This window comes from Eumetopias jubatus, unplaced genomic scaffold, assembly GCF_037043125.1.
Source record: "Eumetopias jubatus isolate StellerSeaLion01/CBP00866 unplaced genomic scaffold, mEumJub1_p1.0 scaffold_7, whole genome shotgun sequence".
Taxonomy (NCBI): domain Eukaryota; kingdom Metazoa; phylum Chordata; class Mammalia; order Carnivora; family Otariidae; genus Eumetopias; species Eumetopias jubatus.
The window spans coordinates 126,984,266-127,000,907 of NW_028274813.1; the positions used below are offsets into that span (position 1 = coordinate 126,984,266).

The following is a 16,642-nucleotide window of genomic DNA, read 5'->3' on the forward strand; positions in this document are numbered from 1 at the left end:
CTCACTCTCTTCAATTCTGTGAAGGCTGAAGGAGGGGACGAAGCTGCATAAGAAAATTTTGAAGCTAGCAGAGTTGGTTCATGAGGTTTAAGGAAAGACGCTGTCTCCACATCAAACCGCAAGGTGAAGCAGCAAGGGCTGATGGAGAAGCAGCAGCGAGGTCTCCGGAAGATCTAGCGGAGATCATTCATGAAGGTGGTTCCACTACACAAAGGATTTTCAGTGTGGAGCAAACAGCCTTCTGTCAGACGATGATGCCACCTAGGACTTTCACAGCCCGAGAGGGGAGGTCAGGGCCTGGCTACAAAGCTTCAAAGGACAGGCTGTCTTGTTAGGGGCTAATGCAGACGCTGACTTTAAGCTGAAGCCTGTGCTCAATGTACCGTTCTGAAAATCCTGGGGCCCTTAAAAATTATGCTAAATCTACTGTGCCTGTGCTCTGTCAGTGGAACAACAAAGCCTGGTTGATAGCACATCCACTTACAACATGCTTTACTGAATATCTTAAGCCCATTCTTGAGATCCGCTGCTCCGAAAAAAAGACACCTTTCAAAACAGTACTGCTCACTGATAATACACCTGGTTACCTGAGAGCTCTGACGGAGACTGACAAGGAGATTCATGTTGTTTTCATGCCTGCTAACTAACACAACATCCATTCTGCAGCCCATGGATCAGGGAGTCATTTTGACTTTTAAGTCTTATTATTTTAAGAAATAGATTTCATGAGACTATAGCTGCCCATAGACAGTAATTCCTCTGGTGGATCTGGACAGAGTAAACTGAAAACCTTCCGGATGGGATTCACCATTCTGGATGCCAGTAAGAACATTTGTGATTGATGGGAAGAGGTCAGAATATCAACATGAACAGGAGTTTGGAAGAAGCTGATTCCAACCCTCATGGATGACTTTGAGGGGTTCATGATGTCAGTGGAGGAAGTCACTGCAGATGTGGTGAAAACAGCAGGAGAACTAGGAACAGACGTGGAGCCTGAAGATGGGGCTGAACTGTTTCAATCTCATGACAAAACTTTAACAGATGAGGGGCTGTTTCTTATGGATGGGCAATGAAACTGGATTCTGAGATGGAATCTACTCCTGGTGAAGATGCTGTGAAGATTGTTGGAATGACAACAAAGAATTTAGAATATCCCACAAACTTAACTGATAAAAACAGCAGCAGGTTTTGAGAGGACAGACTTCAATTTTGAAAGGAGTTCTACTGTGGGTAAGATGCTATAAGACAGCACCAGATGCGAGAGAAACCGTTCATGATAGGAAAAATCAATCTATAAGGCAAACTTCACTGCTGTCCTATTTTGAGGAATTGGCACAGCCACCCCAACCTTCAGCAGCCACCAGCCTGGAGGCGAGACCCTCTACCAGCAAAAAGATTACAACTCACCGAAAACTCAGGGGATGGTTAGCATTTTTTAGCAATGAGGTATTTTTTTTAAAGATTTTATTTATTCATTTATTTATTTGAGAGAGCGAGAAAGAGCACGTGAGAGGGGGCGAGGGTCAGAGGGAGAAGCAGACTCCCCGCCGAGCAGGGAGCCCGATGCGGGACTCGATCCCGGGACTCCAGGATCATGACCTGAGCCGAAGGCAGCCGCCCAACCAACTGAGCCACCCAGGCGCCCCTAGCAATAAGGTATTTTTTAATTTAGGTATGTGCACGGCTTTTTTTTTTTTAGACACGTTATTACACATGTGACTATATAGCACAGTGCAAACATAACTTTTATATGCGCTGGGAAACCTAGTAATTCACCTGACTTCCTTTACTGTGATATCTGCTTCACCGTGGTGGTCTGGAACAGGACTGTGACACCTTGCGGCATGCCTGCACTCACTCACCTACCGAATTCCTAGTCTCCTGTTGGTCTCAACTTTGAGATTACTTCTCCCCGGTAAGCCGCCCCTGTCAGATGCTCCTGAAAAGCCCAATGTTTCTTTCACTTGGGGCACTGATCACTTCCTATTACGTGCACCTGTTCTCTTGTCTGTGTGAATGTGGTGAGGAAAGAAACTGGGCCTCTAAGCTCATCCCTCTCCTACCACTGTCTGGCCTGGTGCCTGGCACAGAGTAAGGCAAGTGCTTCCTGAATAAACAAAGTAATAAATGAATTTCCCTCTGTCAGGATTTCTGAAAGCTCAGTGTCCTAAATGAAATGAAAAAACCCTACACCAACGTAATACCCCGCACAAAAACTAAGTGATCCGAGACTACTGTCTGCGGCTACATCAATAACAGAGATCAGACAGCTACTGGCACGAATACACGTACACTGGCTTTTTGGGCAGTGACCGCGAGTACAAGTTAAGGTACCCTCTTTATGTGCTTTCTAACATTACTTCCAAATGCAAAACAAATTCAGGAAATGAAAATGAGCTCTCTTATGACACAAAACCTTTTGCCACAATTTCATGGATCATAAGGAAAAACGTATTTGTATGAATATCTAAAGGCGTATCCGCAACATGTATGCAACGTATCTTCTTTGTGATAACACACCCTGAAAAATGAAGGGAAAACGATTTCTCATTAAAAGCCTCTGAGTTAAAAAAAAATCTATCTAACGGGTACAATTCTCCTTTTAACATCACCACCACTAACGTGGTCAGGGCCCTTCCGGGGGCCCAATCAACCAAGCACTTTCTCTACTATTCGTAAGCATCTTCTCAGTACAAGCAATGAGATGTTTTAAAATATACTCTTGGAAAGGGATCATCTGTAATAAGAGAATTATTCTGTATATGCAAAAACAAAGCTTATTATTAAGTTCAATCAAGAAATCATCTAGGTCTCCTGGCAAGCTGGGAGCCTTCACTCCATGCTCTCTGATGCAAGAAGGAGAAATGGGGCCAAACACATCTCCGGAAGCCTCCACTCCATCCGCTCTGATGCAAGAAGGAGAAACGGGACCAAACACACCTCTGGGAGCAGTTTCTCTAAGGGCAGCCTTCCCAGCATTTCCCCACATGATGCAGGCAGCTTCGGTGCTATTCCCATTCCCTAAAAAATGAACTGGCGAGACGCATTCATGTTCCCCCCAAGACAGCAGCACAGCCAAGACAGGAGGGCAGCTTCCCCACACGTTGTGGTTCCCGAGGAAGCTGTCGCCTGTCTACTTTCCAAACCCCAGAAAATGACACAGAAATCCATTAGTCACCACCTTTACTCAGTGTTTTCCTCTGTATCAATGGATATGAGAAAATGATCCCCGCTTAGAAATAATGTTGAGTTTCTCTGTTTTTCTCCTCTAGAAAATGACCCAACAGGACATACCAGACAACAGGCTCAGGAGACATACATTTTCAGAAATGCCCAAATGTTAACAGCTGTGAAAGGCTGTGGCAGAAGCAGCTAATTTCTTTGAAGGAGGAAGACACAGCACAGGTAGAAGTTGGAAGTAGTGAAATAAGGTTGAGCTTAGAAAGTACTTTGTTCCTAGACAAGTGTCCTCTAAGACAATGAGGGACGGCGTTCTCATTTAATGTTTACACTCTGGTCAGAGACAGACAGACTCTGGCACTGTTCTAGGCACCAGGAACTCACTCCATAACAGTAACAACTGCTTCTTATAAGCCAGGAAATATGCTAAGGACTTGACGTAAATGAACATTTAAGCCTTATCACGTTATTACCCCTGTTTAATCAAGTAATTGACACAAAAAATTTCACTATCTAGCCCAAGGTCACACAGCCACCGAAATGTGTGCTTATAGTAAAACAACAGTTAAAACGTTTTAAGTGTACTGAATGCTTTCGCAGCTTTAAAATCACTTTGTAGGGCGCCTGGGTGGCTCAGTTGGTTAAGCGACTGCCTTCAGCTCAGGTCATGATCCTGGAGTCCCGGGATCGAGTCCCGCATCCGGCTCCCTGCTCAGCAGGGAGTCTGCTTCTCTCTCTGACCCTCTTCCCTCTCGTGCTCTCTCTCATTCTCTCTCTCAAATAAATAAATAAAATCTTAAAAAAAAATAAAATAAAATCACTTTGTAGATGTTAATTATGATCCTTTCGGCTAGGGAGACCATGACCAGAGATGAATCCCGCAGAGTATTTAAGTGATTTGCAATGGAGTCCCCAGCAAATTGAGAACTGTCCAGTGATCCTGATGCTTAAAGGCACAGCGCATGGGACACAAGGTTTAGTGTTCTGTTCAACTGCCAGAAGTTTTACGTCTGTGAAAAAATTGATGTTTCTAGAGTAGAATAAAAACACACACTTGGGAAAACTAATTTAATTGTATATGGGGAGGGACTAAGGAGAAACAGTGTCATTAGAGGTGATTAATCCTCCAATTACAGCGTATGCTAACTCAGGGAAATTGTGGGGCTAGCTACCCGATTTACGACTTAATCATTCAAACGTGCATGAAATGTACAATGTAAGTTAGAATAAAGATACCCTATTTTAACCAAAGGATTAAACTCTTGCTTAGACCTCTACTCTTGACAACAGTCTAACTCATTTCAGTCCCCTCAGTGAGGGGAGCAGAACATTTCCCAGCAATAGGAGGAAAAGCTCCATGTGCCAGAACTCCACTCTAGGACAGTGTCTTCTGGGAGTTAGCCGCATTATTTATAGTGTTTGGCTAGCAACTGAAAACACAGTCAAAACCCATCTTGCTTTTTGGAGGAAAAATTAATGAAGTGTTTCATGCACGAGGCAAGAGACTGTGTCACAAAATGTAGGAAAAAGATCCCTCCATGGGACACATTCTGTTGGTGTTGGGTATCCGTTGCTATGGGAGTAGCCTCTCCACCATGACACCACACTTACTAGTCATGGAAGGAAGCTACAAAGTGCTGAAATGTCTCACTTAGGAGCGCTTTCCTGTCTTTGGCTACTGAGCTCTAGCACTCCAGGCTCATCAAATCCAGTATTAACGATTTTGTTCTAATGATTTTCATTCCATACCAGCAAAAACTCTAACCCAAAGCCAGATCAAAACAAAACCAAAACCCAAACAAACACAGGGAAAGCTATTCCAGTTGTAATTCGTCGGGGTCACGTCCGCATCTTTGAGAACATGTCATCAGTAGGCACACCAAACAGGCCAGACGTGCAGCACTGACCATGAAAACGAGGACAAGGTTAATAGAATTATCTATCATGTCTTAATTCTACTGTGGAAGTTAAAAAGATGAGGCCTGCAATAAGTCATCTCCCTAATGCAGGGCAGCTGCTTCTGTCCCCAGCTCTTTTAAGATGAGTTGTATCAGGGGACACCGAAGAAGCACCAGAAACACCATAGAGTTTATTTAATTCCCTCTGCCTCAACCCCCTGAATACACAGTCTTTCAGTAAATAATGGATCACTACCTCCTTGGTGAGCATTAAATCTTTACATCGTGATCTCAAATTGTAATTACTCATAGAAAAATAATCAAGATTTTAAAAATTAAAACAAAGAGGTGGGCCTGCTCAAAGAACAAGCTGACTTTCCACAGCAAACATTTACATCCAATTCAAATAATGTTTCTGAGCATCTTTCATTTGCAAAGGCCCTGTGCTTATGGATGCCAGACATCTACCTAACTTGCCCAGCCAGTGGGTCCAAAACCTGCATATAGCTCCATTCATCATTTGCAGATGTAATTCTTTTGGCACATGCTTAACCAACTAAAAATGTATCTGTGTTTCTTTTTCCTTCATGAGCTTGACTTTTTTTTTTTTAAGATTTTTTTATTTATTTGACAGAGAGAGACATAGCAAGAGAGGGAACACAAGCAGGGGGAGTGGGAGAGGGAGAAGCAGGCTTCCCGTGAAGCAGGGAGCCCGATGCTGGGCTCAATCCCAGGACCCTGGGATCAGGACCTGAGCCGAAGGCAGACGCTTAATGACTGAGCCACCCAGGCGCCCCGAGCTTGACGTTTTTGAAGAGCTCAGGAAATAAATACTGGATAAAATTTGGATAATTGTACTACAGTAATAGAACAGAATATCTTTCAGACATAACTGCATTGTGTTTGTAACTTACTCTCCAGTGTTTCAGAAAAACTTTAAAAGAAATGATGATAGAGGAAGAAAGATTGATAAAAAGTTATGACACTTTTATATAACATATATAACACGTGGGGGACTCCAGGTTATGGTTATAACAACATTTGGGAACTCTAAGTCCCCAAACATATGGTAATTCTTTGCACTGTTGTTGTAACTATTTTTAAAGTCCAAAATTACTTCAAAATAAAAAGTTTAAAGAAATCCGTGTCAGATTTAGGCCTAAGACTATAATGCATTTAATGTACAAAAGAGATTTTTTTAGGTGACAAAAGGAGTAAGTTCCCAAAACTGAGCTGTCACCTTTTCTGTGTAAATGAGCCATTCAAAGGAAGAGGCAGGCAAATTTTGGAAGGTAACGTTACAGGGTCTTAAAATGAGAAAAATGACAGAGAAAGTGTTTAAAATACACTTAATTAAAAAAAAAAAAAAAGTAGTATACTTACGGTCCAACCCAGGATGGCTGATTGTCATTAATGAGATGGATTTTGTTAGCGGAGAAGAAACGGCTGATGTACAATAATTGAATCCCTGTTGTTTAGATCTGTGACATGCCTGTGAAGTAAAGAAACAAAATAAATAACTGAAGAACAGGTTTTAAGTACATGTTCTTATTATTTCTAGATACGCACAGAACTGTACCTTCCGGCCCCACCTAGGAGCAGAAGGCCGAACCCGGGAGGGGTTAACAGCAAAGGCTCTGCAGATACTGGATTCAAGTCTGCCCCTGCTACCTGACAACAGTCTAACTCATTTAGTCTACCTTCAGAGGAGTTACTTAGCTTTCATGAACCTTACTTTTCTTATCTGTAAAATGGGAATAACGAGTAGCCATCCTGTACAGTGGGTTTCATATCCCTCATGATACCTGATAATGTTTTAAACTTTAGTACATGCTTAGTAAACATCTGTTGAATGCATAATCAGACAAAACAACTTCACTGGAAATACCAAACTACATACAGTAGCTCTTGTTCTTCGAGAATCTAAACGCCCTTTCTAGAGATACAGTAGATATCAGTAATATTATTTTCTGATTTTAACAAGTTGGAAACAGAGCTGCAAGTAAAAGGTGTTTTAAGATCAAGAGCAAGGCAGCTGTGCATCTGGGAAGCAGCCTAAATTGCTTTCGTTTCCTCTTCTAAGATTAGACTGCTTCTACAGGAACAAGAGGGGGGCTGAAACCTGGTAAATTACCTCCCTCAGAAAATTCACAGCAGCTTTGAGGCCACGTAATGCAATCAACTGCAGAAGCTCCTGTAATAACACCCTTAGAAGGATAGTCCACCAGTGTTTACTAGCACTCTTCTGGCGGTGAGGGGCTCCCCCCTCCTTTGTTCTGAGAGCCATTTTGAACTATTATCTAACTTTGTCATGAATCCCCTCCCTTCATAGTAGGCTAAAATATGCACGTGCTCAAAGGCAAGCAATGAAAATCTGTTAGCACCATGAATTCAACTCAAGTGTGCCAAAGACTTCTGATTATTGAAAACTTGTTCCATGTGTAACCATGGAGTCTGAGGCAAACAGTTGCTATGTTTCAAATACAACTGTGAGGTCTGAAAAAATGACCTCAGTGAAAGGCGGAGACCTTCAGCAGGAAGCTGGCTGCAGGCAACCTGTCCAGATCAGAGATACCATCAGCTCAAATACCCACTCTGAGGTTGCACACAAGACAAAAGGTGTGGGTGAGCAGACAGTTCCAGGAAGGTTAATAAGCACAAGAAAGCACGAAAATGTCCGCAACTTCATCTAGAAAGACTAAATCAGAAAAGCCATTTTAGAAAGACTTCAGTGGTAACTGACATCACTTACTAACAGACAGGGTCCTCTGTCCAATTCTAGAAATAGGAGTTTCAGAAAAGGTTTTACATAAACAATATTAAGGAAATTAAGGTGTTCCCATTTCCTCATTAAAACTCCCCTACTTCAAAAATGTGAAAAAAAGCAGTGAGACTAACAGCCAAGAATTCTGAGATTGATGCTGTCCAGCTAATGGCCAGTTATGAGGCCTTAGGCAAGTCGCTTCAAATGGGTGTGAAGTTCTCACACACAAGGGCTTACGCGGAATCCAAAGGGATATATTGACTGTTAAGTCTAGGATTCTGTTCACAAACCCACAATTTTGGTATTTTGTCTGGTCTTACAACAGACTTCCAAAAGATTCTACACACATGAAATGCGGTTTATTCTTCAGACTCTCTACTAACCAAAGATGCTATCGGCAGGTCACGAAAAAGAACTGTTTCTATTTTTCACTCCCTTTTTCTGTTACTGTTAGGTTGAATAAATTTAAATCATTTGCCTCAATAACTATATTCTCCATATTCTTTTTTAAAAGTTTATTTTTTAAAAGATTTTTTTTTAATCATCTCTACACCCAGTGTGGGGCTCGAACTCATAATCCTGAACTCTTGATCTCAAGAGTCACATGCCCCACTGACTGAGCCAGCCAGGCACCCTATTCTCCATCTTCTTGTTATTTTTCTTAACTTCTTCTAAACTGTCAGGCCCAGGAGACCCGGGGGGTGGGGGGAGGGGATAACCGGGCAAAATTCCTTTGAGCCTTCAATTTGACTTTCATACAGCCGAAATTCTCTTGGGCCTTCACGTAAGTAATACGTTATTAAGGTAATCCTCCAGTGTCCAATTTCTATTTGGTCATATCACTGCTCTGTAGTGGGGTATAACAAAACATTAAATGTATACATAAAACCCTAGTCACCTAACTCAAAGAACGGGCTGTTTAACTTTTTTGTTGGTTTGTTTAATTAGAAATGTTTCATTCTATCTCTACCTAAAACTCCAGTCACCTACTCAAAGACAGGTGTTTAATTTTGTGTCTGTTTAATTAGAAACGTTTCATTTGCATGTGTATCACAGAATCCTCCTAGAAATCAATCCAAAGTCCCATTGGTCCAAGAGGAGGATAAAAGACCGGGAGCAGGGTGCGACGCTCAGAAAGCTTACGATTCCAGTTCTCAAGGCAAACTCCCTGAGGACCCATCCCCGGTGGTGAGCCTCGGAATGAAGGGCCTGCGAGGGGAGCACTGGGAAAGTCACCTGACCGGCTGTGAGGAAGGCCAGGCCCTCCAAGGGGGAGCGCCTGTGGCAGGCATGAAGAGAGCATTAGGAGGGAAGGGAGTGCAGATGCTCTCTGAAAAATTCTGACAGCTGCAGGAAGCGGAGAGAAAGAAATAGCCATTTCCTAGGCAATGTGAGAAGACAAAGAATAAGATTTTCTTCCCCCCCCCCAGAAAGGGATATGTTTTTGAAAAATTAGGGAATTTAAATTTAACAGTGTTGTGTAACACACCAAGACTCATTTTACTATTGAGATGATAAAAGAAGTCCTCAGATAAGAAGGAAAAATTTAATAACCTGGGTACTTTCCTAATTTAAAAAAGGTTACAAATTACTTGTGAACTGAAACCCGTATGCTTCAAATATTTGACGGAATATTTAAATTAATGCAGATTGATGGTATTCTTGAATTAGTATTAAGTGCTAAAAACTTGCTTTGTGCTAGATTGAGTGCATTATATAATGGGTAAGCAATCACGGCCACTAGCCTTATATTAACGTAAGTCTTGTTTTCTTTGTTCCTAATGTGAGGACACATGTAGGGGAGTAAAGTGAATTTTTCCAAGTTAGCAGTATATACCCTCTTCAGCCTTACCTGCTGATCAAGCATCCTATGTTCTCTCTGGCCTGATTCCAGATCCTCCTCTGAAAGTGACACCAAAGAGTCACCCCTTTCTTCCCCACTGAAAGGGTGCCTGAGCTCTTTGGTGTTTATAGAGTCTACACCTAGAGACGAAGATGGCTCGTTCCCGGCACCAGCTCCTCCTGCCAAGCCTTCTAGGCTGAAACTGAACACAGAGCAAAGGAGTTAATTCATTCTATTTCCGAGTCTCAGGAAGGAAAGGAGGATAAGAAATTGCTTCGGGTATATCTCCCTGCTGCTATATTATTTCTATGTCACCTAGCAAAGCTATTGACAAGGGCACGGCACAAAGGAGTGCCGCCTACCTCTCCCCCCGCAGGCGTTGGTATGCTGAGAAAGAATACTGCACTTAGATTTTCTTACTTCATTCAACTTATTCAAATGGTGACCATCTAAGGTCATTTTCTCAAGATTTTTTTTTTTCAATATACCATCTGTATTATCTTATCAATCTTTTATTTGTGTGTTTTTCCTTGATCTGATGTAATTGATCTTTGCCAAAGTCTAACTCAGCTAATGCCAAAGAATTAACGGCCCAGAGAAAACTGGTGCACAAGTCACTTTCAGAAGACAAACAGGGAGACCCAGACTTGCCCTTGTGTCCATTCAAGTGGACCGTTAACAACTTTACATTCAACTACAGTCTAGCTGACCTTTACTATTTCACAGGTGTGTGTCCACCCCAGAGACCTGAGTGTTACTTCTGAGCAGTAGCGTCTGTGCCCATGTGGCCAGTCCAACAACTGCCTGACAGGTTTCCCGAGAACTGTGAGTCGCAGACAGGTGCATGGGCCACCTTAAAGAACAAATGCTGAAAAGCTGCTAAGTCTAGGCCTTTTAAGACTGACCAAAAAAGGGGGCAAACTAAGGGCATGGGATCCCTGGAATAACGATTTTGTGGTCTGCAGAGTGAGAAAAAGTTTTTTTTTTTTTTTTTTTTTTTGTGAGCAGGAGATTACAGAGAGCGGTTAGCCATCTATCCGCCTCGGGGTTGCTAGCCAGAATAATCCACACCTGTTACAGCTGCAGCGGGAACTTCTTTCCAATAAGCAAGAGAGCAGAACAGAGCTGTAACTGACCACGACCTCCGTTACAAGCAGCTGGAAACGCACTTGAAGGTATACTGAAGCTATGCAGTTACCTCTGCTCAAGCTGTACGACAGTTAATTCTGCAAATAATTCACGTATGCCAGTCCGGAGGGCCTGTTATTTGCTTTTTGCATTTCACAAATTACTTACTGTGAACTGAAACCATATGCTTCTGTTTTTCTCTAGTGGGTAATTTAAACAATGGGTTTTGTTTTTCTTATTTCAATATGACAATAGAAATCATGATTAAGTGTAAGTCCACGTGTCTCTGTGAACTCCTTTGCAGTACCAGGGATAAGGACACAGGCTACGTGAAGAAGAAATTTAGGTTTCTATTGTGAAACTGTTTGTAAAGCCTGAGAAAACCAGTCTGTCATTACCCACAAAACTTAACGTTGAGAATGTTTTAGTAATTAAATCTGGCTGCTTAGTTGAGAGAAGAATATAAAACACTGAGGAATCTGTGAATTTGGAATCTAAAGAGATTGGGGGATTTGGAAACATAATAGAAATCAGTGCATCTCGTTAGCTGCCTTGCTTCTGTCATTGTTTTCCTCAGGCTGTGGGAATCCCCAGGTTCTGGGAATCAGGACAGACCAGAAACAGAGAAGTGGTCTACCGTACCAGAGGTACAGGCCTGTGCACAAAACACCAAACCTACAGCCACTTGAGACAGAAAGGATGCACCAGGGTACACCATCCGCCTCCGAGTTTGTACCCCTTCAAATGGATTAGTGATGCCCACAGCAGAGGCAACTCAACACTGCGTCACAAAGCGCACTGCCATATGCATTCTAGCCACACAGAAGCAAGCTCCCAGCCAAAAGCCCAGGTGCCATATTGTATGATTCCCCCTTTGGTGGCTGGACATGGAAAAATACCATACCTTCTGTAATTAAAGTCAGCACTCAGGGCAGCAGAGTATTGTACACCAGAGGGACACCAGCTCATACTGGGGATGACATCAAAGGCAGAAACAGAAATGGAGGGAGAAAAGAGGAAACAGGGACGGGGTTATTGGGTTTGAAAAGAAAAGCCATAGTTACAGACAGATGGATTTATGTGATCATCAAAAAATAAGGAACGTAACACTTAGAATTTAGAAAAAGGCTAGAACAAAAACCACAGAAACTTAAAACTGCTCTACTAATATCCACCTAGACAATGTGCTGGAAATGTCTACGTCAGTTCGTTACAGGGTAACAACTCTGAACAAAGAGCCCACTCCATCCACGGCTCCCTCCTCAGGTGTTCTCCCGACGTATCCCCACTACTGGGGACAGTCTCTCCACATGCTCCGCCACGCCACTCTCAGACCTCCGTGGCCACAGTGATAATCCTTAACTACACTAAACTCCCCCTTGACTAAAAGGGACAGTGACAAATTGCACTGGGGTAAGCTCACTGGGTCATCAATTTTCTTCACACGTTTCCACTAAGGGTCCATCTACTCATGAGTCTTTCCTAATAAGGATATCCTATCAACACTCACACCCATCTTTAAACGCTACTCACTAAGCTCTTGTGATGAAGATTGGCCATGTCACAATGGTCACATTTCCTTGTATTTTAATGATAACAAAGGCAGTATTTTCTTCAAAAGGAATTCTGTGGTACTGAGTTAGAAATGTGTCTTAATTTTAGGTTTGCATCCATTTTCCCCACGAGATTAAAAAAAAAACCAAAACTCCATTTGATCATCTACTTTATCTCGGCACCAATATTTACTCTCAAGCAGGAGGGACAGAAAATCTAGGGTTGGAAATACCATGTAAATATAACTAGCCAAAAAAATAACCAATTCAAAATATCAGGTACACTGTAAAGGGAACTGCATCAGTAGGTCAGGATTTCTGACTGACAAATCAAAAACCAGTTTAAAAATACACTGCTACTATTTGGGGCCTTAAAATTCTAAGTGATGTGTTTTTGTTTTCAGAAGGGGGAATAACAGTAACACCCCCTCAGCTCTCTCTGGAATCTTGCAAATGGGAAGATGTACAGACACCAAAAACCCCTTGAATACCTTGAATACACTTAATTTCGTTTTAGTAAGTGGGGGGTTTCTGGCAGAGGAAAAGACATAAGGAAGGTGGTGGGAGAATAAATAGAAGAATAAATAAATAGAAGAAGAAGAGCCTTCTAAAAGCAAATCTTTAAAATCATGGCATTTAAAAATAATTTAAATAGTAATAACACTTAAAATCAGGTTAAATTAATAGTACAAAGCACAGAAGGGCAGAAGCAGAAAGGAAAATTTAGCATCTAAGACACATCTCCAGTCTGATACAGGAAATCAGACGGACTTATAATTTGCTCGTGTGAGGGAAGCAAGCAAGCCTTGATATAATTTACAAACACACACGAGACTAAGAAGTCCATTCTCTGAAGTTATTAATTTCATTTTGAATCTCCAAACTGTTAATAAAAATTTTAAAAATATCCAACATGGTAAATCAGCAACCGAATATACATTACCAAGTTATCATTCAAAAAAATACTCTCCCTCTACAGATTTAAACATCCCTTTACTCTCAGAAAATGATAATGATGTGAGAGAACAGGGTGAAATTTAGGATGAAGAGAATGGAGAGCGACAGGGAGAGAGAAAGAGGACGTAACAGGGGGGTCCTAAGGCTCCAAGAAGGAAGCTGCAGGTGGTCCTTCAGCGGCAGCAGACCTGCCCTTCCTTCTAGCGGAGAACTCCCATTACGAGAGCGTTTTTTTTTTAAAGATTTTTGTCAGAGAGAGAGAGAGAGAGCACACGAGAGTGTTTTTGAGAGCATCCTCAATTTCCTCAATTAGTGGGGGTGACATTTAATGGTTCTTTGGCCTCATTTTGAGATGTAGAAAATTTTAGATTCTTAAAAAAAAAACAAATATCCTGCTCTCTACTGTTTAACACTTGTGGAAATGTTTCAATTTTACTAACTAAGGCTTCATAGAGAATTTTAAATGATACTTCACATTCTTCCTGCAGAAAAATGACTAAGGGTGAAATGGTGTGTGGCCCTGTTGTGAAGCGTTATCTATATGCTTCCTGGGACTGCATCCAGCCACCCGTCCCCTTCCACTGTCAACATGTGGATGCTTTACAGAGAGCCAACTACATCTCTAAAGGGTTCAGACACTTCTATTGAAAAGGGCATTTAACAACTTGTTCCGCTGGGAGAACAACTCAACTGAGTCTCGTCACCGGAGATTCACGAGGGTACTTGTATTTGAACTCAATTTTGTGCCTGAAATCTGGAAAAAGACAAAGTAGGGAGGACCACTACCTGCCAGCTTCCCAAGAAGAGCTTCAGCTCAGAACTGAAAATACGTCTTTACAAATGTCTCCCAATATGAGAAACTATGTATAATGCCACCATCGTTTTTGGATTTCCGAATTGTCTCCCCCAAATAACGGAAGGAAAGGTCACTAGTGACGACTTCCGAACAAAATAAAACTCAGCATCTGAAAAGCAAATCGGCATTTTTTTGACTAGAAATGACTTTTCAGCTTCTAAATTACTAATTGTTAGCTTCAAAATGTTACCTGACAAAAAATAATTAAGGAGTTGGAAGACTGGGAGATGAGCGGATGCCTCTTACTTGTTTTCGGAAATGACTACATCAACATTGGAGTGGAGGTGGTCAGGGGGCCTAGAATGTGTCGAAAATGTGTTAGGGCCTGTGTGCCAGCACACAATTTTTTCTGGTTCTTTCCCCTTCTTGGGGGGTGGGGTGGGGGAAGAAAATGCACTCCCCAGGGTCCATTAGACAGGCACAGTCGACGTGTCTTTGAATTCTAGGGAGAGTTGGGGAGACCCTATTATCAAAGTGATCTGAACATCAGTTAAGTACAAGATGGAAAAAACACTAAAAAAGTTTCCTTTAAAGATAAAAAGAGAATAGGAAAAAATTTCAGACTCACAAAACCATTTCATATGCAAATGGACATCAGCAATTAATAAACACCTATATTTTATTTGCCTGAAGCAGACGTGACATTATTGTAAAAGACGGTTTAATCATGGATCAAGCAAAATGAAATGCTTGTTAGTAGAAGCTCAGAGCCAACACAGTTAGTCCATCAAGTTAGTGAACTCTGTACCTTCTCCTATGAATGGGAGGTCTCCTGACAACATCCCCAAGAACTCGCAATGAACTGAAAATGAATGGTGGAAGAGGTCAGTGTTGAGGTGAAACAAAATGGACACAAACGCATGAAGCATACAGACATCACGAAGGGGAGAGACACGAGCCACTCAGAGAAACAGTACAGGAAGGCAGGGGAAGAGAGAATGTGGAGGAAGAAACACATCAAAATCACAAAGGCCTGACAGCCTGACAATTTCTGGGGAGGGTTACTCTGCTCCCTCCTTGCTCCACAGAGTTAATCAGATGACAAGGAATGAGGTTTATTAAATTCTAAAAGTAAAAGGATTAAAAAAAAGGCCACTCAAAGCGTTAGAAGGGTTTCCTTAAGACTTTAAAATTCAGGTTATACTATATGCAGATAACACTGTAAACATCAGTCAAACTAATTCAAGCCCTTCCATCACTCCAGAGGCACTGGGCAGTGGTGTGAGGGGACTGTCAATGCTAGGCTCAGAGGAGATGCCATGATATTATGCAGGTTGCAAATATGAATAATTAAGTGATAGGGTTCTAGTCTTAGTTCAGTCTTAAGTGCACCATGTAATCTGGGGCAAATCCTTCAGTCTGAGCTTTAATTTCCTCATCTGAGCTACAGAATCCAGTCACAGCCAGCTCTGAAATCCATAGCGGGTTATAAAGAAAAATGGATTGCCTTTTAAAATAAACCCTTGTTTCTCGATGCTGTTAGCATCTCTGACAGTATGTCCTGTCAAGAGGCTATTCTTGCTTAAGGAAGAGAATTCCAGCTACAGGGATGATTCCCCACATCCTTATTTTTTAACTGGCGTGAATGCTTTCTAAAAAAAAAAAAAAGTACAGCGTGAATAAAGCTGGGAAGGAAAGCTTTTAGAAAATGCTTTTTATATAATCCATGCTTTCAAATGTATATAAAAACTACCCAGCAGATAAAGCAACTGCTTATTTTTAAGGGTAACATCCTGAACTCTACCAGAAAATAATATGGAATCACAGAAAGAGCACTTAACTAGGAGACCAGAAACCTAGTTACTACTGACCTAGTTTGGGTTAAGTGATATCAACTGTCTGCACCTGTCTCATCTTCTCATCTGTGAACATGCAGACAATGCCACCTGACTCAGGGAGAGGACTGGAAAATCACATGGGATCGTTTGTTATGAAACAAGTCTGGGAAGAGTAGCACACGAGCCAAGTGTAAGATATCGCTGTGAGCTCCATGAAGGCGGGGACTTTGGCTCATTCACCTGTGTCTCTAGAACCTAGAAATGCCTGGCATGTGGCGGGTGCTCAACATATGTTGGCTGGATAAAAGAATACACGAGTGAGTGCCATCAGATTCCACATACCTATAGCTCTGAAATCTGAGCCATGTTATAAGGAGGTCAGGGAATTAAAAAGAAAAAAAGCCATAACCGCTCCAGGTGAGTTTGTCACATCACCTGTATTCACACAATGGTCAGCCTGCTCCCTCAGCTGCTTTCCCTCATCTAGAAAGTAGCTGGGGAGTAAACACAACTTTGTACATACAGCAGGCATCATGGCACTTGGTCGTTAGAGCTACAACCGTCTGCTTAAATCCTGGAAGCAGCCTATGGTCAGAGGCCAACTCCAAACTACCTTTTCAGAGCCTGCTTCCGGACGGAAGGTGTGACATAGGGTCACATGTACCCACGTCCCCAAAGACTGGAG

General features: G+C 42.0%; 1 protein-coding gene across 4 annotated transcripts in view; it reads right to left on the minus strand.

The window, feature by feature from the left end:
- Positions 1-16,642, minus strand: part of AKAP13 (A-kinase anchoring protein 13) — a 319,382-nt gene that overhangs the window by 61,081 nt on the left and 241,659 nt on the right. For 3 of the 4 annotated variants that reach the window (XM_088024950.1, XM_028122139.2, XM_028122135.2), the window contains 4 exons: positions 14,928-14,981; positions 11,718-11,783; positions 9,695-9,887; positions 6,462-6,570 (listed from right to left, as the gene is read on the minus strand). In XM_088024950.1, the coding sequence (XP_087881076.1) occupies positions 6,462-6,570; positions 9,695-9,887; positions 11,718-11,783; positions 14,928-14,981 (422 nt within the window). The remainder of the gene's footprint in view (positions 1-6,461; positions 6,571-9,694; positions 9,888-11,717; positions 11,784-14,927; positions 14,982-16,642) is intronic. The other variant, XM_088024951.1, reaches the window with a different exon arrangement.